At 55.8% G+C, this 25,203-nt stretch overlaps 1 protein-coding gene across 3 annotated transcripts; it reads left to right on the forward strand.

Annotated features, from left to right (window-relative positions):
- The first annotated feature begins 3,368 nt into the window (after positions 1–3,368).
- Positions 3,369–25,140, forward strand: ST14 (ST14 transmembrane serine protease matriptase). Of its 3 annotated transcripts, none has more exons than XM_062014099.1 (19): positions 3,369–4,016; positions 12,248–12,407; positions 13,138–13,265; positions 13,790–13,860; positions 14,225–14,385; positions 15,252–15,287; positions 15,530–15,767; positions 15,943–16,082; positions 16,458–16,555; positions 17,064–17,173; positions 17,908–18,038; positions 18,194–18,298; positions 19,211–19,318; positions 20,008–20,121; positions 20,271–20,399; positions 21,400–21,586; positions 21,683–21,957; positions 22,685–22,821; positions 23,859–25,140. In XM_062014099.1, exons 2-19 carry the CDS (start codon positions 12,251–12,253, stop codon positions 24,018–24,020), a joined length of 2,487 nt encoding a protein of 828 aa, XP_061870083.1. In that variant the 5' UTR covers positions 3,369–4,016; positions 12,248–12,250; the 3' UTR covers positions 24,021–25,140. The 3 variants fall into 3 exon arrangements, with proteins under 3 accessions (XP_061870083.1, XP_061870080.1, XP_061870082.1); XM_062014096.1 differs by lacking the exon at positions 3,369–4,016 and adding an exon at positions 6,094–6,212; XM_062014098.1 differs by lacking the exon at positions 3,369–4,016 and adding an exon at positions 6,094–6,212 and having other exon boundaries at positions 20,274–20,399.
- The last annotated feature ends 63 nt before the right edge of the window (positions 25,141–25,203 follow it).

Below are 25,203 nucleotides of genomic sequence, written 5' to 3' on the forward strand. Positions count from 1 at the left end.
AGAACTCGCCTCAGGGGGTGGAGGGTGTTGCTTCAAGTTCCTTTTCAAAGGCAAACAGTTAATTGAACATCAAGCTGTGTCATTTTTAACAGCTGATCCTTCCTTTTCCAAAGGAAGTCCCTGGCACAGAGTGGAAGTAAAATGCAAAAGCCCTGTGGCTTGTTTTCCACGTGGCAAAGCTGAACCAAGGCAACTAGAAGCAGGTCTGGATGGAGTCAGCTCCTGTGCTTGCCCCATCTACCTCAGGACTCTTCTGAGTGAGCACTGGAGGCTTTCACATGGCACTGGAGGAATGGCAGTCTGAAACTCAAGGCTTTTGTCCACAGTGACTTGATTGGGAAGAGCTGTGGGGAAAGGAGAACGTGCTGCCATGTCCCAGATGGAAACTGACTCCCAACAGAAGCGTTGCTGGGGTTGCCCCATAGCAACCAATTAATCTGAGCTTGACTGGAATCATAGTTATGTGGGTAGGTCAGAGGTGCTGTACATCAAAGGAGATCTTTGATGAACCATCCAACAGGAGCCTGACACCTTGTTTGCTCATTTGCTGAAAGCTCTGGGGTGTCATCACTGATGAAGCTCTTTGGGGTACAACCTTAGCAGCAGCATTTCATGGGAGTTTTGGCACCGGGTATTGGAACACAGGAGTCGTTTTAGTGAACCACAGAGCCCATCTGTCCCACCCTGCCTCTCACCAGCCAACCCCTGATGGGATATCAAGGAGCAGAATAACCATCTGGAGATGGTAGGGCAATTCATTTGGCCTCCCTCTGGTTGCTCCCATAGAAGGAATCATACTGGGGATGGAACCATTGCTGTCTCTGCACTGTAAACAGAACTCAAATTGAGGCTTTTAATGATTCCATTTAGGGATGAAGCATCTTGTGCAAAGTGACCCATTCCACCTGGATTCATCCATTGGAGAATGCATCAATCTTGCATTCAGCATCCTTCACTGAAGGCTGAAAACATCAGAGAGAAACATGTCAAGAACCATTTGTGTTTCCTTCTGACTGGAAGCATTCACCAAACCACTTTGGTTAAGGTTTGCACCCATAATCTTCTAACCTTGCTTCTCACTCCAGTTTGCAAGTCACCTGTCAGAACCAAGATCCTTGAAGCAGAAAGATGCTGATCATTCAGAGCTCCAGGTGATGTTGCAACACCACAGAAGGTGGCCATCCAAACAGAGGAGGCAGCACCAACAAGTGGACGTGCTAACCCCAGAGCAAGGCCGTCATGGCCCAGAGGAGAGAACAGCAAACCTGCCCAAGGTCACTCTGGTTTACACCTTGTGCTGATGCTGCTGCTTGAAGAGGACCTGCAAAGATGCTGGCTCAGTTTGAAACGTGGTGAGTTGACTCCAGTGCATTTAATGTGTCATCCTCAATGAGTTTTTGGCAACAAGGGAAAACTCTTTGAGTTTGTGCTTGGGGGATGGGAGGGGGAACAATGGCTGCTTGGTGTTGATGAGATACATGCACAAAGGTATGCTGCTGGATGTAGAAAAGAAATATGCTTGATCACACAAGGTACTGGCACTTTGGGCTTTTCAGCTGCTTGAAGTAACTTCCTTGAAGTGGTGGGGTCCCCATGCCTGGAGGGGTTCCAAAGCCGTGTGGATGTGGCACTGAGTGATGTGGGTTAGTGGTGGCTGTGGCAGTGCTGGGGGAACATTGGACTGGATGAGCTTCAAGGTCTCTTCCAAACCCTCTTCCCTGCCCAGGGAGGGTGAGGAGGCTCCTTCTTGGGAGGTTTCCAACCCCCCCTGGACACGTTTCCGTGCTCCTTGATGAAGGGGAACCTGCTTTAGCAGGGGCTTGGGACTGGATGAGCTTTGCAGGGCCCTTCCAAACCTCCACCAATCTGGGACTGAGTTAGAAACTGAGGAAATTAGAGGGGCCACAAGAAGTTGGAAATGCACATTCAATCCAAGAACACTGTTAAAAGCAAACCTTGGAGTTGCTGCTCATCATTAAGCTTCTCAGGCCACTCATGCTGTGCAACAGAACTCCCTTACAGGAGCAAAGTAACTCAAGCTGCAGCGACTCAATGACCCATCATTTCAGGTAAGGCCAACCCAGAGCCTGAACTTCTCTTTTCTGTTTAAGGTGGCATGGGGCAGCTCTCCTTGTTTGTAACAAACCAGAGAGAAATAGGTAATTGCACTGCATTGTCTGCCATCTCTACCCCCAGCTAAAGCCACAGCATCAGCTGGAGCGTTTGCAGCTCTTCAGGCAGACAGGACCTTACCTGACTTGGAATCTTGGGTGTGCCTGGGTGCTCAGGCAAGTTTCAAAACACCACAGTGCCAGAAACCAGGCAATCCAGCTTGTCCACTCTGTCCCACTCCCACTTTGGCTGGAAAACACTGCTATTGCTGATTCAGAGCTTACCAACTGTGTGTTTCTCTCACAAGCCACAGAACAGCTCAAGAAAGAGACACAGCTAGTAATACAGTCCTGAGAGCAAGCTAATGTTCTATTTCCTAGGGCTTTGGATTCCCTTGGAGTCTTTTGGCACCATGAAGCTGAAGAAAACATCCCCTTTGACTCTGAAACCGTGGCTCAGGGCTGTGTGGGGCATGTGGGAGGGCTGAGGGTGGACTTTCTCATCACCAGTTGGCTGCACGTTATCATGTCCTTTGCCTACTCTCCTGCCCACATCATCCATGGAGCTGGTCACTAGTGCCTTTTGTTCTTTTGTGGGCTCAGGAGGGCAAAGCTGCTTGTGATCCCTGTCAAAGTCACATTTTGGAAGCAAAGCTCTTGCTCTTAACATCATAGAATCGGTTTGGGTTGGAAAAGACCTTTAAGCTCATCAAATGCACTCCATTTGACACTGCCAAGCCCACCACCACTCAACCATGTCCCTCAGCACTTCAGCTACGTGGCTTTTAAATCTCTCCAGAGAAACCTTTGAGACCAAAGGATAAATCCCCATCCAAACTGCACAGTAATCCCTGAGCAGCATCCTGAAAAGCCTCACCACCTCTCAGCTCAGCCTCAAAGCAGCATGTGGCCAGTGGAGAGCAACTCACTGCACTCTCAGAGATCCCCTTGTCCAAAGTCAGTGATTACTCTCCTTGCATTGTAATGGAAGAGGCTGAGTCACACCAAGCAGCTTGCTGCAAGGCCTGAAAGGAGGAAGAGCTGTCTGCTGAGCTGTCCCCAGCCCAACGGTTCCTTGTGCCCATCTCTGCTCTCCAGGAGGGGGGCTGCCAGTTCAACTGCAAACCACGGAGCTGCTGGATGACTCTTTTCCTTCTCCTCCCACTGAATCAGCCTTTTATTTACTCTTTGGAATGCAAAGTAACAGGACACCCCTGTGAGTTTTATCTCTCTCCCAATCTTTTCTGTATGTGGAAGTTGCCAGACCGGATTGAAGGCTGCAACTGCAGACAGAGAATGGGGTGGTTTCGGGGTTGTCTGACAGGAATCTGGGTGGGAGGACACCCTCAGTGAAATCCAGGAGTCACACTGAGAACAGAATCCTTGAGAACACAGCTGCAGGGAGGAAAAAACCTTTTGTCACTGGCTGTTTGAAGCCCCAGCCCTTGGCTGCTGTGGATGGACTGTGCTCCTTGGTGAGGCCGGGAGCTGCTTGGACAGAAGACATTTCCCTCCCCGTGGGCAACTTGCCTTCATTCCATGAGTAAACAGCTCTTCTTTTGCCTTTTATTCCTCATGGATGGCATTCCCAGGGCTGGGAGCTGATGTGGAGGTATCCTGTGGGTTCAGCCAGCCTTTGCTGCTCCAGCAGCTGATCCCCATCTCACCTGGGACTCTCCTGCCTTTAACTTTTGCAACAGGCTTCTGACAAAAGACTGACCTGGTTCTCAAGTTTCACTGGTGTGCCTGAAGCAAACCCTCTCCTTCCTCCTAAAGGCTCGTTAAACCTCCACTTGCTGAGCTCCTAATGCTGCTGTGGCTGATAGGGGAGAGACAACAGAGGTGACAGAGTGAGCTGACAGAAGCAGCAAGAAGCAGAGGCTTTGTCGTTGACTGCTGCCACCGGTAAGTTGGCTCGATCCTTCTGTTTCACTTGCATCTTGTGATTTAGCTGGGCTCAGTGTCCCTCTGTGAGACACAGACACGTGCAAGTGTCTTACCACAAAAGCATGTGCTTGTTGGGAATTGCTGCTGTCATGTTCTGGGGACTGTAAAGGGAAGGCTCTCATCACCTGCAGTGGTCATCCAGCTACACAGTCAATCCCTGCTTCAGCAGGGGAATCCTGTCCTCTGAAGCAGCTGCCTCCCAGCTGTAGAAGGTTGTATTTAGCATGTTTGTTGCTTCTTTTTGTTTCTCCCACTCTGATTGCATCCCCTGATGAATTAGTTTGTCAAATGGCAATGGCTTGAGTGACAGGGGACACTGGGCTCAGCTCTCCCTGAAGCCAGGGAGTTGTGGATCATTGCAAGAGACACCTTGAGCCTCAAAGAATGAGCCTGCATCTCCCATCTCAGCAGCCACATCCCACAGCAAGGGGTGTTTGGCCCGGAGGAGATCACTTGGGATGCTAAAAGAGGAGAAGTTTGCACAAAGAGCAGTGGTTGAGCCGGGACCAGCTGCTTTAACACTTCAAATATGCTGTTTCACGAGGGCATGAAGTCAGGCTGAGGCTCAGGTAGGGAGTGGCTGTAAAACCAGAGCTCTGGGCAGGGTTGGGCAGTGGAGGGAGGGCTGAGAGCAGCTTCTGACATCAGCCAGCCTGGGTAGTTTCAGCAGGCTGACTAACAAAGCCACCTTTTGAAGGGGAATACCTTAGAGCTGGAGATACTTCCTGCTGTGTTAGAGAGGTGGGGGAGGTGGTTCTCATAGCTGCTGAGGGAGCAGGGAAAGCACTTCCAGAAGTTATGTCTTGCAAAGCACACAAGTGAAGTTGTGTTTTTCACCTCAAGAGAAAACTGACACCTTTTTCCCCCAAGAGAAACACCTGCAAAAGGGATGCAAAACCTGCCCTCTGCGGGAGCAGAGCAAAGGGGAAACAAAACATCACCCGAGGCCCCTGGGCAACTCCAATTACACCCCAATCACACCCAAACCGGCTTCCTGGGAAACTTTAACTGTTCAGCTGTGAGGAAAACCAAAGAAAGTCAGTTCCAGGCCTGGACTCCATTGGTGGAAAGGGATTCAGATCAGCAGTCCAGCCTTCAGACAGATTGATGGGGATATCACATGTTGCTAAAGGCTGCACAATGTAAAGCAGAAAAGGGAAGAGCCTTTCCAAGAAAGATGATGTTGGTCCAACTATCTTTAATCTTGACTTACTCTTGAATGTGAGAAATGGAAATGGTGGGGGAAGGGTGTGAGGTGTCAGCTTTGCAAGGAGGGAAAAACAATGGGGTAAGACTGTGTCAGGAATGCAGGTTTGGGTGTTAAAAGCCCTCTTTCAAACCTGCTTTCAAGCATTCTCACAACCCAGGGCTTTGCTGTTGGGTTCTTTTTTACCTCTGGGGGCACTTTTAATACCAGGCAGTGTCCAGGAGTTGCTGCTGATACGTGAGCAATGCTCTTGGAAGTGCCAAACGTGGGTACATGTGTGTGATCTCTGCTTGTAAGGCTGTGTGCTGTGTCACTTGGTGTTTAGGAAGAGGTGACTCCTTCTTGAAGTGCTGCAGTTTACCTCAGAGCAGGTTTCAGGCTGGGATAAAGGGAATCTATTGCCTTGGCAGCCTCTCAGCATCCCATTTTTGGGAGCAGCGGGGCACGTCCCCTGGGGCAAAAGTGGGTTTGGCTGCCTGCTGGTTCTTCTCATCTGGCAAAAGGGGTGAAGACCTCCATAAAGCTTTTTGCCCTGCAAACTGCTGTGCCCATGAGTGCTGCTGATCCTTCCTGCTAGCTGTGGGGTGGCTCCCGTTGGTAAAAGGCAGATTTTTCTGGTTTCATTTCCTAAAGCAAAGCAATGTCCCTTCAGATGACTCAGAGCTCGGGGCTTTCAGGGCACGGCTTCCCCTCCTTTCCCCAGCCACGGACCCCGGGGACACAGGGAGCAGCAGGGGACGGACCCTGCGGGGTGTTTCCAGCTTCCCCACACCTGCCCGGGGCTGGGGGAGGAGGAGGAGGAGGAGGAGGAGCCGGGCGATGTGCCTGGGCGAGGAGAGCAGCAGCCACGCCATGGCGGCCTGAGTGCGGCCGGCAGCCGCCAGGCCATGGAGCGCGGCCCAGCGCCCGCCGTGGGAGCCGGCATGAGGTACAGCACCCAGGCACAGGTGAGAGCAGGGGCCAGGGGCTGTGAGACAGCTGGGAATGGCCTCCAAACCTTTCACCCCGCTGCTTTCCCTTGAGCCAAGAGGGTGAGGAGGCGAGCGGGGCTGCCCGGCGTGGCGCCGTGAGGGGCCATCCCACAGGCCGCCTCCAGCAGCTCAGGGGAGGTGAGGAGGAGCTGGCTGGGACGAACCAGCGGGTCCCAGTGGAGTGGGAGAAGCCAGAGCAGGTTTGGGACAGCGTGGGGATGTGTTGTGTGCCCGTGACAGTGGGCTCTTGTGGTGTGGTGTCAGCTCTCCCGACCGCTTCCCCGTCCCGCCTTCGACTGGGGGGTGTCGAGTGAAGATCCAAAACCACCCAGAGGGGAAGTGTTGGCAAGCACCTGGGTTGTTTAGCAACAGATCCAACTAAACCTGTTCAAGGTCTGACTTTAACAGAGGGCTTTGTTAATTAACCAGCTTAATTATACATCGGCCTGCTTGGAGACTCCAGCCAGCTTAAGCTGCTGCCTTGGCTTAAGCTGCTGCCTTGGCTTAAGCTGCTGCCTTGGCTTCCAGCGGCGCTGGCCGAGGCTCTGGCAGGGACTGCTGGGTTTGGAGAGGTGCAGAGGCTGTTGTGTGCCTCAGAGCTGTCTCAAAAGTGGGTCTCCAGCTCTCCTGAAGGCTGGCTGCTGCTCAGCTCTGTAGCAGCTGTGATGTGGCACCCATCAGAAAGCTGAGCTAGGCTTCCCTCGCCTCCAGCCCCTGTGAGGGCAGCAGGACGGAGATGCTCTGCCTGATACCTCTCAGCTCCAGCTCCCTGTTCCCTGCTGGGCAGGGTGACACGGTTGTGTGAGTCTCACCTCCCTGCCCAGCTCCTTCTCTTGGCAAAGGGAAGGTTTGCAGGGCTGAGTGCTCCAGCAGCTCCCTGTACACCGGGGGAGCTGCATGCCAAGCCCCTTTCCCTCAGTACTGGATCAGTTTTGGCCCTGCATCAGTTGAAGAGCAGCTGATTTGCTCCAGGAGGGCTTCCCCAAAGACAGCAGCTGCCTTCCTGGCAGCCAGAGGAATTTGTCTGTCGTTGGACTTGGCTCCCTGGGGAGGGATGACAGTGGAGCAAACGTGAGTTGTTTTGCAATGTGACTGTGTTTCCTCCTGCAGTGGGAGAAGGAGCTGGGGCAGCTCTCGGGCACAGCAAGGAGAAGCTGTTGCTCTTCCTTGGAGAGGTGCACAGCGTTTTCTCTGGGGTGGTGGCTGGTGGGTGAGCTGCTGCTCCAGCCAGTTCTGCTGCTGTTGGTGCCAAAGGCAAACAGGGATAAGGAAGGTAGGATGAGAAAAAGGCCGAGGCTGACTGAGAGCTCCCCAGACCTTTGCTCAGCAAACAAAAGATCACTTTGTAAAACCATCAAGGGAGCAATGAGAGTGTTTTAGAGGTACCAGAGCAAAGGTTCTCACCATGCCTAGGGTATAACAACCCATTTCCATCCAAAGGCCACCGTGGCCACTTGTGAATCACACATCTCCACATCCAAGGGCCTGGCTGGGGCAGAGGAGGGGTCACTGGTGGGGATGGATTTGCCAGACAAAGGCTTTGCCCCGTCTCAGGTGCTGCTGTTTCCTCTGCTTTTGGCTCCAAACATTCAAGTATCACCAGGCAGATCCCACTTCCAAGCTAGAAGAGTGAGGCAGGAGGGTGAGTGGGATGTCAGTGGCTCTGTGGTGAGGGGTGTGGGGTGTTGTGCTGAGGTCTGGAGCGCAGCTGCTTTGGGGAGGCTGCCCCAGGGCTTTGTTGTGCTTCAGACAGTACGTCCTGTCCCAGCACTGTTTGAAATACAGCTCTTAGCATCTGTGGCGTGTTTTGCATCTGGTCTTGAGACATGAGTGTGTTGCAGAGAGGAATTCTGTGGCTCATAGGTATGTGTATGAGGCCTCTAAGTAGCCTTATCTCCCACTGAGAGCTGCAAAGACTGAAGTGCAAAAGGCTCTGCTAGGGCAGAACCAGGAGCATGACAAAGCTGCACTGATAAGGCTGGTGCAGGGCAGGAGGCCAAGCCTGTGCTGTCCTGTGCAAACATTAACTTCAGTTTCTTCTGTAATAAACCCAAAGGAATTTGGTTTCTCAGATGACTCAGGATGGGTCACAAGACGACTGAACGTTGTAGAGGATTGAGCTCTGGGGCTGGTGTGTCAAATAGGTGTGTGCAACTTGGATCTTTCACTACTGCCCTTCCCCTCTGTGCTTGGAAGCTCCAGAGGACTCTGTGTCCTTTCTTTCCCGCTCCATAACCCCTCCTTGGTTGTGATGGCATCATTTTATAGTGACATTGCTCTGCATGAGGAACTGGAGACGAGAAACAATCCACTGGCAAAGTCTGCTCAGTGCTTCATTGCCCTTGCAGCAGCAGCAGGAGTGTGCCTCACAGAAACATGACTCTGGCACGTGCTGCTTTCCATCCATCTCTTATCAGGAGTGAGATGTGTCCTTATCACATCTTTTCCTGGAGGAGTATTGGGGTTTGCAGTGGCTGTGCTTGGGTGAAGGCAGTTGCACACCTCATCTCTCAGCACCTTTTATGTCTTTTGCCTTGGGTTGGGTTTTTCCCTTGCTGCCTGTTTCCCCTTCTGCCAGCACCACAAAGCCTGGTGTTGGCTTTCAGGTTTGGAAAGGAGAGCTTTCTTGCCTCTCTCAACCCACCCTGCTGATCCCAGAGGCTCTGAGCCAGGTGGGGCATTGATGGGTTTCATTTGCTCTCTCTTCTCCTGGGATGCTTGTTTTCTATTGAATAGCACCTGAGGCAGGTGTGGTTAGAAAAGGAGAGATGGGAATTGCCTGTTGGATACAGAGGCTGGGAGCTGCAGGGTGTAATTACCTAGCAGGAGTTTGGCCTTGTCAACCAATGACTCTTCTCCCCAGGTCCCACCTCCAAGTTTGTCTTTCCCAGCTTCCTCCCCTTGGCTGCCAGGCAGTGGGGCTTTTGCAGTGAGACTGCTTTGGTTTCACATCTGCTCCCTCCCTTCTGTGATCCTCAGAAGCACCAGACAAACCAGAAATCAGCTTCCACAGGAGCTACTGATCCCAGATGGAGCCTGCTTTGTACACATCTCAGAAGCCTTGCTTGGAGAGCCCTGCTCTCTGGCCTCTGCCAGCTGTGGATAGATCTCTGCTGTCCTTGAAGCACCACCTCCAGCCCAGAGCTGGCTGTGGCATCTCCCACCATCCCCAGGTGCCTGCCAAATTCCCTGCTGGCACCATCAGCCACATCTGATTGCTCCAGTCTGGCAGAGGACAGTTGCCTGTCTAAAAACACACTGTGTGTGTGGCTTGGGGAAGGAGGAGTGGGAAGGTTTGCTCACGCTTCTCTCTGAGCTCTCAGCATGGAGGAGCTGTGTGCAGGACACCTCCCAGCACTCTCTAAGTCCCTCTGCTCGTGCTCCTTTTGCCAGTTTCCTCGTGGAGTCAGTGCTCTGGAGGAAAGTGAGACAGGGAAGAAAGGAGGCTGTGCCTTCCTGATCCTTTCACTTGATGAGCACATGGCTCCCTGGCCTGGCATGCTGAGGTGAGGAGCAGGAGGAAGCAACTGAACCTGTGACTGAAGCAAATCCAGGAAGGTTTCCTGTTCCTAATGGGTTTTGGAGTAGTTTCCTTGAGAAGGGTGAGAGAGTCAGACCTGGAGGCACCTGGAGCTTGAGACAGTCTCCTGGGGAGTTGTGAGAGCAGGGTGTGCATTTAGAGCCCCTCTGGTTGACATCTGCTGATGTGCTTGGTGTTCAGTGCCTGGGAGGGAAATGGTGCAGCGACTAGAGGAGGTTCAAATCAGTGCTGCAGCTCCAGGGCTGTGTTCAGCTGCCAGAGAGGCTGGAACATGTCCAGGGACAGGCAGCAGAGCTGGGGAAAGGAGCTGGAGCACAAGGGTGCTGGGGAGCAGCAGAGGGAGCTGGGGATGCCACAGTCAGGTGGGTGCTTTCTGTGCCAAGCATGGGCAGGGAAGACTCAGCCTCTTACTCAGAGGTCAGGAGATGGGGCCTTGTCTGAAACCTGCCTGGCAGAACCTGATGCAGCATTCTTGTGGTGCTTGGGGGATGCTTCAGATCCTCTGCAGGGATCAGTAGTGCTGACTCAGGCTGTGATATGTGACAGCTCACAGCTCCCCCAAGCAGCTGCCTGGGGGATGTAACGGTGTGGGTGAGGTACAGGGATGGGAGAGGATGAGATGTGCAGTATAAAACACAGGCCAGGGAGAGGATGCCCTTTGCTGGTTGGGTTGTTTTATTTCCTGACTTTCAGGGACTTGTGACATTTGCATGTTTGTGTCAGTCCAGGGTTGAGAGAGAGGACACTTCCCAGAGCACAGGGGTGTGTCTGAAGGCAGGGTCAGCACTTTGTGTCCTCACTGGCACCCACAGCCCTGTGCTGCTGCCCAGGAAACTGCTTTGGAGGCTTGGAGGGGGCAAAAGTGGGAAGGTTGTGAGGTTTCCCTCATGGTTTGGGCAGTTTGCAGCAGGCAGAGAGCCCTTCCTACCTGAGGGAGGCACAAGAAGGAAGCAGAAGATGTGGTGTGGCGGCTCTGAGGAGGAAGGTGCTGCTCTGGGCTCCCATGGCTGCCTGGGCTGAGGATGCTCTGGGCTGTCTGGCAGCCTCTGAAACCATCTGGGTCTGCAGCCCTGCTGAACACAGGCTGGAGGGGCAGTTATGCAAGCTGGGCAAGGATGGAGGGCAGGTGAGCCAAAGGTGTGAGAGAGTGAAACCCCCAGGGCACTGAGGGCTTTGCACTGGGACAGGGACCTTCCCCTTCCTCACACAGCCTGGGGTGGGGTGGTGACAGCACTGAGAGCTCTGCCCTAGGGGTGTTGTTCCTCATTCCTGAGCAGCTGCCTTGAGGACTTGCTCTCTCCAAGCAGTTCCTGAGGGTCTGGCTGGTGCTGAGCTGCAGGAAGGTGCCTGGTGTGTTCACCTCAGGGTTGTTGCTTTTCATCCCTGATGGCCCTGAATGGGAGGTGCCAGGCAGAAATGCAGGAGTGCTGTGCCCAGGAGCCAGGCAGAGAGCTGTGCCAAGGCAAAGAGGAGGAAACAGCTGGGTTTCTTCTTTGACAGGAATGCTGCTGGTAGTGTGCTGAGCCCCAGGAGCTGTGGGTGACACCTGCCACATACCAAGGGCTTTGCAGGGGTGACTTGGTGGCTGCAGTTTCCTCTGCCAGCAGGCAGAGATGCTGGTGGGACTGTGACCCTCTGTGCTCAGCAGGGTGTGGGACAACTTGCCCCAGTGTTTGCTGGAGATGAGGAGTTTGTCTTAGGCCAAAGCACAAAAGGGAATGGTTTGTGTTTGGAAAAGCAAAGCCAAAGCCTTCAGGGTTTATCCTGCCGTGGGGTGGCTGAGGAGCTGCTGGCACCAAGGCATGGCCTGGGAGCTGCCATGGACAGGGACCTCTGCTCCTGGCTGCTTGGTGGTGGGACTGTTGTGGGCTTGGTGGTGTCCAGTCCTGGGCTTGGTGGTGTCCAGTTGTGGGCTCCCCAGCTGCAGAGGGACAGGGAAGTGCTGCAGAGAGGCCAGTGCAGGGCTGCCAAGATGCTCAGGGCACTGGAGCGTCTTCCTTGTGAGGAAAGGCTGTGGGACCTGGGGCTGGTCAGGCTGGAGAAGAGGAGACTGAGGGGGAAATCAATGCTGATGATTTATCAATGCAATGTATCAATGCTGATAGATGCCTGAAGGTGGGTGTGGGGAGGATGGGGCCAGGCTTTGTTGTGGCCAGTGGCAGGACGAAGGGGAACAGGCACAAGCTGGAACACAGGAACTTCCATCAGGAGCAAATCCTTTGGTGCTGAGCTGAGGGAACCCTGGCCCAGGCTGCCCAGGGAGGGTGTGGAGACTCCTTCTCCAGGTTTCCAACCCCACCTGGACACGTTCCTGAGCCCCCTGAGCCAGGGGAAGCTGCTGTAGCAGGATGAGCTCTGGGGGTCTCTTCCAACCCCCACCATCCTGGGGGCTCTTCATGATTCTATGACCTCTCCACACCAAACCTTTGGGAACAACCTCTCCACCATCCTGCTTTCTCTCCTCTCCTAGGACATGAACAACCTGGAGGAAGGGGTGGAGTTCCTCCCTGCCATGAACTCCAAGAAGATGGAGAAGCGTGGCCCGAAGCGGCGGGTGGTCGTCGCCGTCACCGTCGTCGCTTTCCTGCTCATCTCCCTCGTCACCGGCCTCCTCGTTTGGCACTTCAAGTGTGAGTGAGCTGTCTGGTGGGTGCTGGCACACAGGGTGGCACTCTGCACAGAATCATTTAGGTTGGGAAACAGCTTGAAGCTGCTGGAGTCCAACTGCTGACCTCACACTGCCCAGCCCAGCACTGACCCACGGCCTCAGCACCTCATCTGTGTGGCTTTGGGATCCCTCCAGGGCTGGGCACTCCCCCAGCTCCCTGGGCAGCCTGGCACAGGGGCTGACACCCCTCTCAGGGAAACAGTTCTGCCTCAGCTCCAGCCTCAACCTCCCCTGGGGCAACTGGAGCCCATTTCCCCTTGTCCTGTCATTCATTAGTGGAGAGAAAAGACCGACCCCCCACCTCACTCCAACCTCCTGTCAGGGAGGAGTTGATGATGTTGAGGCTGCCATCCCCATCTAGTTCTGCCTCAGCTCCAATCTAAATCTCCTCTGGGACATCTTAAGGCCATTTCCTCTTGTCCTGTCATTCATTCCTGGAGAGAGCAACCCCCAGCTCCCTGCAGCCTCCTGTCAGGGAGTTGCAGGGTGCTCCTGTCTCCCCTCAGCCTCCTCCTCTCCAGACCATTTCCACTAGAAAAGCCATTTTGCCCAGTATCCCTCACATCTGCCTTCTGTACCTCTGTGAAAGCTCCAGGAAGTGTGGGGCACCGTTTCTCCTGCCCCACAGCTCTCCCCAGGGCCCTGCTGTTGCTGCAGTGCCAGCCCTGAGTGCCCTCTCTGTTGCTCTGCAGACAGGAACGCTCCTGTCAGGAAGGTTTTCAACGGCCACTTGCGGGTCCTGAACTGGGATTTCCTTGATGCTTATGAGAACTCCAGCTCCCCAGAGTTCCTCATGCTGGCCCAGAAGGTGAAGAGCACGGTAAGAGCTTTCATGCATCCCTCTCCCTATGAGCAGGACTGTTTTTTCCCCCCTTCTCTGAGGATCTTGCATGTAAAACTGCTTCTTGGAGCTTTCTGGCTCCTCTCAGCTCTGCCCTGCTCACCGTGCTGGGGACAAGGAGCTCCAGCCTCAGTGCAACAGCATCTCCTTGCCTCTGCCACCTTTGTGTGCTGGAGGAGGCTGCCTGAGCAAATCCCAGGGCTGGGAGCTGAGCCTGGAGGGTGTCTGCTCTCCCTGCTGAACCTGTGGCTGGTCTTGCCTTTCCCTTCAGCCTCGGGTGTCCGTTGTGCTTTCCCTGGGGAAGAGCAGGGTGAGCTGAGTCACAGCAGGCTGTGCTGTACAGGTCTGGGCTCTTCTGGGACTCTCAACTCTCTCCTCTTCCTCTCTTTGGCCCCTGCACATTCCTGCAGCCAGGGATATTGGGTATGTGCCCTGATTTGCCATGGCCTCCCCCTCATCCTCAGCTTCCAGATGTGCTCAACACCTTTCCTTAAACCTTTCAGGTGGAGGAGATCTACAGGAATCATGCAGATATTGGCCCTTACCACAAAGAGACAGTGATAACTGCTTTCAGGTGAGTGGTAGGTGCTGTCTGAAGCCTGCCAGAGGATGGAGAGGGTAGTGCTGGGCTGCCACACAGCCACATATCCTCGTTCCTGGGCATGGGAGCACCTCAGGAGTCACCCTGAGTGCCACAAGAGAGTGAAAAGAGCCTGGGAAGTGCATGTTGTTACCTGATATGTCCTGGGAAAATCAAGCTGTGGTGCAGTAGAACCCCAGTGTGTGGTGCCTGAGAGGCAGGGCACAGCTTGCTTCACTTCTCATTGAGACTCTCACTTCTCCACGGCCATTCTCGTGCCTCATCACCTTGATGCAGGGTGCTGGAGCCCTCCTGCCTCTGTCCTTGCTCTCACCCCACACTCTCCCTTCCCCTGCAGTGAAGGCAGCATCATTGCCTACTACTGGTCAGAGTTCCTTGTCCCCAAGTACCGTGAGGAGAGCCTGGACAGGGCCATGGCAGACAAGCAGAGCCTGGTGCAGAGGTGGAACCCCCGTCTGAGGAACCCCCTGCTGAAGGTGGAGTCGGTCGTCGCCTTCCGTGAGTGCTCTGCCTGGCACTGAGGGGGTTAAACTGCCAGTCACAGCCCTGCCCTGGGTGTCTGGCACTGGGAAGCACTGGGAAGGGGAGTGTGGGGACCTGTCTGTTCTCCTCTGAGCCCAGCTGCAGAAGGACAAGAGGGAATCCTCCCTCCTGAGGAGGAAAAGCTTGATCATTCCTCCTGTGCTGGGCCCTGGGGAGGCTGCAGCTCCAGGGCTGTGTCAGTGCTGGGCCCCTCACTCACTGCCACAGGGACACTGAGGGGCTGCAGCGTGGCCAGAGCCGGGCACTGAGCTGGGGAAGGGGCTGGAGCACAAGGGGGCTGGGGAGGGGCTGAGGGAATGGGGGTGTTGAGCCTGGAGAAGAGGAGGCTGAGGGCAGCCAGCAGCACTCTCTGCAGCTCCCTGACAGGAGGCTGCAGGGAGATGAGGGTCACTCTGTTCTCTTCAGTAATGAATGGCAGGACAAGAGGAAAAGGTCTCAAGTTGCCCCAGGGGAGGTTGAGGCTGGAGCTGAGGCAGAACTGTTTCCCTGAGAGGGGTGTCAGCCCTGTGCCAGGCTGCCCAGGGAGCTGGGGGAGTGCCCAGCCCTGGAGGGATCCCAAAGCCATGGGGCTGAGGTGCTGAGACCATGGGGTGGTGCTGGGCTGGGCAGGGTCAGGTCAGCAGTTGGACTCCAGCAGCTTCAAGCTCTTTTCCAACCCAAATGAATCAATGATTCTGTGACTCAGGCCCCCAGAGCCCAGGCAGCTTGCAGGGACAGACCCCACCAGCAAGGGACAGCTTCCCATCCCAGGGACAGCTCCAGCTTTGTGCCCAGGGACTTTCCACAGCCCCAGGGTGACCAACCTCTGTTTGCTCTTGCAGCTGTTGACCCCAGCATAGCTTCCTCATCTCGAGACAGTAAGTACAGCCCTTCTGCAGCCTCCTGATGGCCTCTTTGGGGTGGTGGTTTCCCCTGTGGGGTGGGGAAGGGCCTGGAGAGACGTGCTCCACGTGCAGGGCAAACCTCCGCCTGCTGCTTGGAGCTGGTTTGGGTCAGCCAGACTCCCCAGGGTGCTGAGCTCTGCGTCCCTGGGGTAAAGGCAGGGCAGTACCACCTCTTTTTTTACCCTGGTTAACTCTCCCCTGCTCTCCTTGGGCAGATAGCTGCATATTTGCTCTCCATGCCAAGGAAGGGGAGGTCACCAGTTTCACCACGCCGGGCTTCCCCAACAGCCCCTACCCCAACAACGCTCTCTGCTACTGGGCACTGAGGGCAGATGCCAACTCTGTCATCAGCCTGACCTTCAAGACACTGGAGCTGGAGCAGTGCAGGGATGGCAGTGACTACATCAAGGTGTACAACTCCCTGAGCCCTGTGGAGCCTCATGCTATGGTCAGGTGAGGGTCCTCAGTAGCTTCCCGTGCAGCTCTCCAGTTCTGGCATCAGCTTGGCAAGGGTGGCACTGAGAAATCCTCCTGGGAACTGAGCTTCTCTCCTTGCTCAGAGGTGATTTGTGCTGCTTGAGGCTCTCCCTGCAGCTCTGTCTAATGGATTTTGGCCCTCACTTCCTAGGCTCTGTGGGAATTATGCCCCTTCCTACAACCTGACCTTCCTGTCCTCCCAGAACGTCCTGCTCGTCACGTTGGTTACCAACAAGGAGGGGAGATTCCCTGGCTTTAAGGCTGAGTTCTTCCAGCTCCCAAAGATGAAAGGTGAGGCAAGACCTTGGCCCAGTTCCTCCCACCTCTCCTTGCTGCAGGCAGCTGTGGCTGTGGTCAGTTTGCCAGGGTTGTTTCCAGAGAAGGTCGTGTCTTGCCTCCTGGAGCTTGCCTTGCCCATGGCTGCTGTAATGCTGTCCCTTGGTGAGGGCAAATAAAGGAGTGATGTTGGATCAGAAATGCAGATTGATGTCTGCAGGAAGAACCTAACTGCTCTCCTGGGTTCTCTCCAAGCTGTGGAGCTGAGCTGCTGTCTCTAGAGATGGACTTAACCTTGTTAGAGACTGCTGCATCTTGTTTCCCCTTCCTGCCTGAGCTTGTGAATCTCTGAACCTCTAAGCCATTGCCATCATCCTGCTTATCTTCTAGCCTGTGGTGGGACTCTGAAAGGAGAGAGTGGCACCTTCACAACTCCCTACTACCCAGCACACTACCCCCCAGCCATGGACTGTGTCTGGAAGATAGAGGTAAGATGGGCTTCTCTCTTTGCCTTAATGTACCTGCCAAGTGAGCTTGGTTACGCAGGACACTGTGCAAGGCAGCCCACAGCCTGAGGACTTAGTCTGGTGTCACTGGAGGGAGGGTTTTGGAGCTGGTGCCAAAAGCTGGGAGAGGCCTGAACCTTGTGGGAGACTTGTAGCCCCCCATTAACTGTGGCTTTGCACTAGAGCACATGGGCTTTGGCACAGGCAGAGCTGGTGTGGGGAGAAACCTTCTGCTCTGGGAGAACAGGCACAAAGGGCTGGCTTCAGCCTCCCTCTGTGTGCTTGTCTGAGCTGGGATTCTGAGCTCAACAAGCCAAGCAACTGTCTAAATGCCCATTAGAGCCACAGAGCCACTGCAGGAAGGTGCTGCTTTTCCTGCTGCACTTCCAATCTTCAGTTACCTCCCTCCAAACCCTTCCCCTACAAAACTCAGCCCTGTTTTCTATGCTCTACAAAACCAGTGTGTCACTGGCTCTGCTTCCTCTGGCAGGTTCCCTCCACAAAGAACGTGAAGGTGCGTTTCAACATGTTCTTCGTGCTGGAGCCTGGGATCCCTGTCACCTCCTGCACCAAGGACTATGTGGAGGTCAACAGCACGAGGTGAGCATCAAGGGCTCCCACAGCCTGAGTGGAGGGGCTGCATCCTGTTGTAAAACACCCTGTGCTCCTCTAAAAGTTGCCATGGGAAGGAGTGTGCTGAGGCTATTTGGGGTATGAGGAGGCAGGAGGGTGCTTGGAGTGAGGTGGGGGTTGGTCTCCCAAGTAAGGAGTGATGAGACAAGAGGAAATGGGCTCAAGCTGCCCCAGGGGAGGCTGAGGTTGGAGTTGAGGCAGAACTGTTTCCCTGAGAGGGGTGTCAGCCCTGTGCCAGGGAGGTGGTTGAGTCCCATGTCTGGAGGGATTCCAAAGCCATAACTCTCTGCAACTCCCTGACAGGAGGCTGCAGGGAGCTGGGGGTCAGGCTCTGCTCCCAAGTGACAGGACCAGAGGAAATGGTCTCCAGTTGCCCCAGGGGAGGTTGAGGCTGGAGCTGAGGCAGAACTGTTTCCCTGAGAGGGGTGTCAGCCCTGTGCCAGGCTGCCCAGGGAGCTGGGGCAGTGCCCAGCCCTGGAGGGATCCCAGAGCCGTGGAGCTGAGGTGCTGAGGCTGTGGGGTAGTGCTGGGCTGGGAGCTTCAAGTTCTTTTCCAACCCAAATGACTCAGTGGCTGTGATTCCCGTGTCTCTGGGGTGTGCAGTGACCCTTTGTGCTCACAGGGAGTTCCAGCTATGCCATTGGGTTGGCTTGGTGCTGCCCTACAGCCCTTTGCCCACCATTGCTGTCTCCTCCCTGCAGGTACTGTGGGGAAAGGTCCCAGTTTGTGGTGGTCAGTGCTAGCAACAAGATAGAGGTGCGTTTCCACTCAGACCAGTCCTACACAGACACTGGCTTCTCTGCTGAGTACCTGTCCTACGACTCCAGCGACCGTGAGTGCAACCCCCGGCCCCTGTGTGTGTGTGTGTGTGTGTGTGGGGAGGAACTGCTTTGCCTGAGGCTTGGAGGCTCTCCCTCCTCTGTGCCCCTGTAAATTGGGAAACCTCTTACAAGAGTCTTAACCCTCTTCTTTGTTCTCCCCTCTCAGCCTGCCCTGGCAAGTTTACGTGCAACACGGGGCGCTGCATCGACAGGAGCATGCGCTGCGACGGGTGGCTGGACTGCGTGGATGGCAGCGATGAGAGAGGCTGCAGTGAGTCTGCCCTTTGGGTCAGGGGAAGGGTTGGCTCAGCCTGTGAGGGTGGCTGATGTGGGGATGTGTCTTCTGGGGAATGTGGCTTGGTGCTGAGGCTTTGCAGAGGCACCTGCCTGCCTCGCTCCTCGGGGTTAGAGCACAGGGAGAAGCAGTGGGTGTGGGGATCTGGAATCAGAGAAGGACAGAGTGGTGGGGTTGGGGGTGGGAGGGACCTGCAGAGCTCAGCCAGCCCAAGCCCCTGCTGAAGCAGGTTCCCCTTGCTCAGGGGACACAGGAACATGTCCAGGTGGGTTTGGGAACCTCTCAAGAAGGAGCCTCCACACCCTCCCTGGGCAGCCTGGGCCAGGGCTCCCTCACCTCAGCACCAAAGGGGTTTCTCCTCCTGTTCCAGTGGAACTTTGTGTTCCAGCTTGTGCCCATCACCCCTTGTCCTGTCACTGGCCACCACAAAGCAAAGACTGGCCTCACCCTCTCCACACCAACCCTTTAGGTTTTAATCAGCATTGATAAAGTCCATCCTCAGCCTTCTCTCCAGACCAAACAGCCCCAGATCTCACAGCCTTTCCTCCTCACAGAGCTGCTCCAGCCCCCTCATCATCCTGGTAGCCCTGTGCTGGCCTCTCTCCAGCACTTCCCTGTCTCAAGGAGCCTCCTGTCAGTTTGGGATCCTTTCCCACCATGGGAGCTGTGGCTTCCTGCTAATCTAACCCTCTCCCACTGGGATGTCCCTCCCTTTCCAGTCCCTCCCAGCTGGGCACGTGTTGTTTCTAGTCCGTGCTCGGGGCTGGTGTGGTTCGGCTGAGCTGGGAGGCACGAGGGGGTGGATTTTGTTGCTGGGCTGGGATTGCTGGGGGTTCCACAGGTGCCTTTGCACGTCTCTCCACCTGATATATGTCTCTCCCTTTCCAGCCTGTACTGACCAGCAGTTCAAGTGCCAGAATGGCTGGTGCAAGCCCAAGTTCTGGGTCTGTGACAACGTGGACGACTGCGGCGACAACAGCGACGAGCTGCAGTGCAGTAAGTGTGCAGAGGGGGAATGGGGCTCTGGGCAAAGAAAGGGCAGCTTGCATTGCTGAGGGTGTGCTGTGTAGAGAAGAAGAGTCTGGGGATGCAGGTAATAAGAGGTTTAACAAGGCCAAGGGCTGGGTGTTGCACTTGGGCCTCACCAACCCTTGGTAATACGACAGGCTGGGGCAGAGGGACTGGAGAATACAGAGGGGAAGGGCCTGGGGAGGGGTTGGATCAGCACTGGGGGGGCAGCAGGGGCAGGGCAGGGATTGTCCCCCTGTGCTGGGCCCTGGGGAGGCTGCAGCTCCAGGGCTGTGCTCAGTGCTGGGTCTCCCAAGACACTGAGGGGCTGCAGCGTGGCCAGAGCCGGGCACTGAGCTGGGGAAGGGGCTGGAGCACAAGGGGCTGGGGAGGGGCTGAGGGAATGGGGGTGTTGAGCCTGGAGAAGAGGAGGCTGAGGGCAGCCAGCAGCACTCTCTGACACTCCCTGGCAGGAGGCTGCAGGGAGCTGGGGCTCTGTTTCTCCTGAGTGACAGGACAAGCTCTTTCCCAGCCAAAATGACTCAGCGATTCTATGAATTACTGTTTGTATGTTGTGGCTGCTGAGGCTTTCCTTTGCCTGGGGGGAAGGAAGATGGCAACAGCCACGTGTTGGAGGTCCAGGTGGGATCCATGCCCTCCCATCTCTCTTCCCCCAGGCTGTGCAGCAGACAGCTTCAAGTGTGACAACGGGAAGTGCATCCCCCAGGCACGGCAGTGTGACGGCAAAGACGACTGCGGCGACGGCAGCGACGAGGGCAGCTGCAGCAACGGTGAGCAGGGGCTGCCTGCCATCCCCTTTTTCCCCTGGCAGTGCCCTGTGGCATGGTGAGGGATGTCCAGAAGAATTTGAAGGGCTTCCTAAATGGTTCAGCCTCCCCAGAACTGGGGCTGAGCCCTCTTGCTTTGGTCCTGCCCGCAGCAGCCCGCACGACCGTGACCTGCAAGGACTACACGTACAAGTGCCGCAGCGGGCACTGCATCAGCAAACAGAACCCTGAGTGTGATGGGGAGCAGGACTGTGAGGACAGCTCTGATGAGGACAACTGTGGTGAGTGCCCTGGGGAAGAGGATACATGGATGGGCCTCTTAGAGAAACAAGCCAGGGGAGGTTGAGGTTGGAGCTGAGGCAGAACTGTTTCCCTGAGAGGGGTGTCAGCCCTGTGCCAGGCTGCCCAGGGAGCTGGGGCAGTGCCCAGCCCTGGAGGAATCCCAAAGCCCTGGAGCTGAGGTGCTGAGGGTAGTGCTGGGCTGGGCAGGGTGAAGTCAGAGCTGGGATTCCAGCAGCTTTTAAAGCTCTTTCCCAACCCAAATGATTGTGTGATCCAAGTGTGGCAGAGAGAGCCCCTGGATCTTCCTGTGTGACACCTCCATCTGCAAAGAGCCAGACTGTGTCCTTCTGCAGTTTGGGGAGTGTCTGCACTGGTCAAGAGGGCTGACACACATCACACAGGGGGTTGTCTGGGTGTTTACCAGGAAATATGTGAGCCAAGTGAGTGTTTGTGCTCCTGTGCTGATGGCATCAGCCGCCCCTGATGTGGGTGATGGGGCATTTGTAGTGGAGGAGGCAGCCCAGAGGCACCAAGGGCTTGGATGTGTTGAAGGAGACTGGGAGTGACACATCAGGGCTACCAAGGTGCTGAGGGGACTGGAGCATGTGTCAGCTGAGGAAAGGCTGTGGGACCTGGGGCTGTTCAGCCTGGAGAAGACTTAAGAGGGGTAAAAGGTGGAAGTCAAGAGGATGGGGTGACAGTGGTGGCCAGGGACAGGACGAGGGGTGATGGGCACAAGCTGGAACACAACAAGCTCCACTGGAATAGGAGGAGCAAGTCCTTTGGTGCTGAGCTGAGGGAGCCCTGGCCCAGGCTGCCCAGGGAGGGTGTGGAGGCTCCTTCTCAGGAGGTTCCCAACCCCACCTGGACACGTTCCTGTGCCCCCTGAGCCAGGGGAACCTGCTGTAGCAGGGACTTGGGCTGGATGAGCTCTGCAGGGCCCTTCCAGCCCCCACCACTCTGGGCCTCTCTGATGCTGTGCTGTCCTTGCCCTCGCAGCCTGTGGCACTCGCTCCTACACCAGGCAGTCTCGGATCGTGGGAGGGCAGAACTCAGACGTGGGGGAGTGGCCATGGCAGGTCAGTCTCCACGCCAGGGGCCAAGGGCACATCTGTGGGGCCTCACTGATCTCCCAGAGCTGGCTGGTGTCAGCAGCCCACTGCTTCCTGCAGCTCCAGGGCATCAGGTAGGTGTAAAACAACTTCTACAGGCCTTTGTTTCAAAAGGAGACTGCTTTCAAGAGTTTCACCTCCCCCTGGGCTTTGTTGTGTGGCTCCTGCAGGTACTCAGAGCCCAGCCTGTGGACAGTCTACCTGGGCCTGACTGACCAAGGGAGCCTCAACGGTGCCAACGTGCAGACGAGGAAAGTGAAGCGCATCATCTCCCACCCCTACTTCAACGACTACACCTACGACTACGACATCGCCGTGCTGGAGCTGCAGAGCCCAGTCACCTTCTCCTCTGTCATCCAGCCCATCTGCCTGCCAGATGCCACCCACAACTTCCCAGTGGGCAAGGACCTGTGGGTGACTGGATGGGGGGCGACTTCAGAAGGAGGTGAGCACCTGGGGCTTCATCATAGAGTTGTTTGGGTTGGAAAAGAGCTTGAAGCTGCTGGAGTCCGACTGCTGACCTCACCCTGCCCAGCCCAGCACTGACCCACGGCCTCAGCACCTCAGCTCCAGGGCTTTGGGATCCCTCCAGGGCTGGGCACTGCCCCAGCTCCCTGGGCAGCCTGGCACAGGGCTGACACCCCTCTCAGGGAAACAGTTCTGCCTCAGCTCCAGCCTCAACCTCCCCTGGGGCAACCTGAGGCCGTTTCCTCTGGTCCTGTCACTTATTCCTTGGGAGCAAAGTCTGAACCTCCCCTTCCCATGGCCACAACCTCCTGCCAGGTTGCTGCAGGGAGTCCCCTCAGCCTCCTTTTCTCCTGGCTAAAAGGGAGAACTGTTCCCCTTTAGGGAGCAGTGGAGGCTGCCTGGTCACAAGTTAACCCTGATCTAGGTGGGACCTGCTCTGGCAGGGGGGTTGGACTAGATGATCTCTAAAGGCCCCTTCCAAACCCCTGCCATTCTGTGATTCTAAGCACAGATTGGCTTGCCCTGAGGCTGGAATCAGATGATGCAAAGGGAATGTCTTGGTCCTTGTGAAAGGGGGTCGTCTGCGTGGGGGTTTCCCTGACAGCTCCTCGCTCATTCAGAGCCTGGGCAAAACACACAGGGGAGGGGAAACACTGCTTGAGAAATGCCTCCTGCTTTTACTTCCCTCCCTTTTCTCCCCTCAGGCACTGGAGCTTCCATCTTGCAGAAGGCTGAAATCCGCCTCATCAACCAGACAGTGTGTAACCAGCTGCTGCCCGACCAGCTCACCCCCCGCATGATGTGCGTGGGCATCCTGACGGGCGGCGTGGACGCCTGCCAGGTACCTGCTGCCAGGGCTGCCCACGGCCTCACCTGCCAAGATGCAGCCTCTTCCCACTCATACTATAATGTAATCCAAACCTGGATGGGTCCTGCTTGGTTTGGGCACAGCTGGCGTGTGACTGAGGCTGGAAATGGTCTGAAGGTGGGAGCAGAACACCAAGCACGCCCCAGTTGGTTACTGAGGGCCTGAGGTAGCAAGGTTTAGCTTTTCCTTCTGCCACTGGGGCTCTTCATAGAATCATTTTGGTTGGAAAAGACCTTTTAAGATCATCAAGATCAGCTGCTCTCAGCCCATGGCTCCAGCCTGGCCAGGGCCCTCTGCAGGCCCTTCCTGCCCAGCTCAGTGTCGGCACCAAAGTGAGGGTGCACTGCATCCCCTGGCCTAGATGAGTGGTAAAGATGTTAAACAGAACAAGCCCCAACACTGAACCCTGGGGGACATCACTGGGGACTGGCCAACAACTGGATTTAACTCCATTCACAGCAGCCCAGAGTGGTGGGGTGGGAAGGGCCCTGCAGAGCTCATCAACTCCCTGCTACAGCAGCTTCCCCTGGCTCAGGGGGCACAGGAACGTGTCCTGATGGGTTTGGGAACCTCCTGAGAAGGAGCCTCCACACCCTCCCTGGGCAGCCTGGGCCAGGGCTCCCTCACCTCAGCACCAAAGGACTTTCTCCTGCTGTTGCAGTGGAACATTTTGTGTTCCAGCTGGTGTCCATCACCCCTTGTCCCATCACCCTATTTCCCCTCCTCTCTCTGGGCTCAGCCTTCCAGACAGTTTCCACCCAGTGTCCGTCCAAGCCTTGGAGGGCCACAGTGACATATGTGTGATGAAATCACTTCTTGCCATACCTGGGGGGGTTCTGTCTGATCCCTCTGCAGTGTTTCCATTTCCTCCTCCATGCAGCAAGCTGCGCTCCACAGCCACCTCAGTCCCAAAACCTCTCCCTTGGCCACACTGGGATTGATGTTTGGCATTGGCTCTTGTCGCTTTGCAGGAGGAACTGGGGCTTATTCTGCTGTTTGTTGTGTCACAGGGAGACTCTGGGGGGCCGCTGGTCAGCGTGGAGCCCAGCGGGCGCATGTTCCTGGCCGGCGTGGTGAGCTGGGGCGACGGCTGCGCGCAGAGGAACAAGCCTGGAGTGTACAGTCGCCTCACCAGCCTGCGTGGCTGGGTCAAGGAGCAGACAGGCCTTTAAGGACCTTTAGGCCTTTAAGGACCTTCTTTAGGCCTTTAAGGACCTTCTTTAGGGCCTTCAGGGACACACTCAGACTCGTAACCACCGGCCCCGACTGAGCCGTGCGGTAGTGGCGGCTCCTCCGGGCAGAGCACGGCCCAACTGTGAACTCCAACCCTCCCTCTACCTCGCTGCCAGCACCAAGGACGACTCCTCACCAGGCAGAGCTGCTGGTTGAGTTTAGACCCTTCCATGTTCTCACCTCTCCAGGTAGAAGTTCCTTGTTTGGGGTCTGAGGAAACGTCCTTTCTGTGGCTGAAGCGGCTCCTGGGGACAACTTGAACGAGCGGAGTCATCCGAGGCACATCTCTAACTGAAGCTTCCTAATCATGCCAATAAAATCAGTAACAAAAGGAAAAGGACAAACCCTTTTGTGTTTCAGAGGCACATTTCAGTGGCACAGGTTCAAAACCAAGCTGGCACAGAAGGTTCCAAGGCCTGGGTGTGTTTGCAGCCCTGCCGTCCGCACCCTTCCTCTGCTCCTCAGCCCTGCTTGGGGGTAAAGGAGTTGGTACCATGGGGGGATGATTTTGGAGGGGGGGATCCCCTCCAGGATCCCTCCCATGGTTGTTGTCCCACACCCTGGCCTCCTCCTTCCATCCTTTGTCCAACTTGGCTGCTGGGCACAGCGAGTCCAGGGCTGTGGGACTGGAAGGGAGAAGTTTGGCTGCTGCAGGCTGTTGCTCCCCTGGAGGGAAGGGGGCAGAGCTGGAGCCCAGAGCCCAGGGGCAGCAGCACCGGCTGCCTTCATGGCTGACCCATTCTCAGCTCCTCCTGCACCATCCTCATCCTCCCAGCGAGCAGCAGGAGGCCTGAGCTGCCTTTCCTGGAGCTCACCCCTCGGCTGGGCTGTGCCTGGCAGCAGCCTCTTCCAGCCTTCTTGCTTTTTGCAAAGGAAAAAGGAACAATGTGATTTGTGACTGTGCTGATTTGATTCCCTTGTCCTGTGTAGCCCTTTCCCTTCCCCTTACAAAGAGCACACTCCAAGAGGGTTGAGTTAACCCCACTCCCCCCCTCACCCCTTCCCCCTGCCTGTAAATACATTGTTTTGTAAAACTCTGACGTGGAGAAGCTCTAATAAACTGGGATCTTTTCTAAGACTCTGGCTCTGTGGTGCTTCAGGGATGGTTCTGACCTGGGAGAT

This window comes from Colius striatus, chromosome 23 (genome assembly GCF_028858725.1).
Source record: "Colius striatus isolate bColStr4 chromosome 23, bColStr4.1.hap1, whole genome shotgun sequence".
NCBI classification, from domain to species: Eukaryota; Metazoa; Chordata; class Aves; order Coliiformes; family Coliidae; genus Colius; species Colius striatus.

Bases quoted from the DNA above. Each gene is read 5' to 3' on its own strand.
- ST14 (XM_062014096.1), top strand. From the start codon at position 6,153: ATGGAGCGCGGCCCAGCGCCCGCCGTGGGAGCCGGCATGAGGTACAGC. The intron at 12,408-13,137 runs GTGAGTGAGCTG...GTTGCTCTGCAG, and splicing joins CCTCGTTTGGCACTTCAAGT to ACAGGAACGCTCCTGTCAGG. The intron at 21,958-22,684 runs GTGAGCACCTGG...TTCTCCCCTCAG, and splicing joins GGGGGCGACTTCAGAAGGAG to GCACTGGAGCTTCCATCTTG.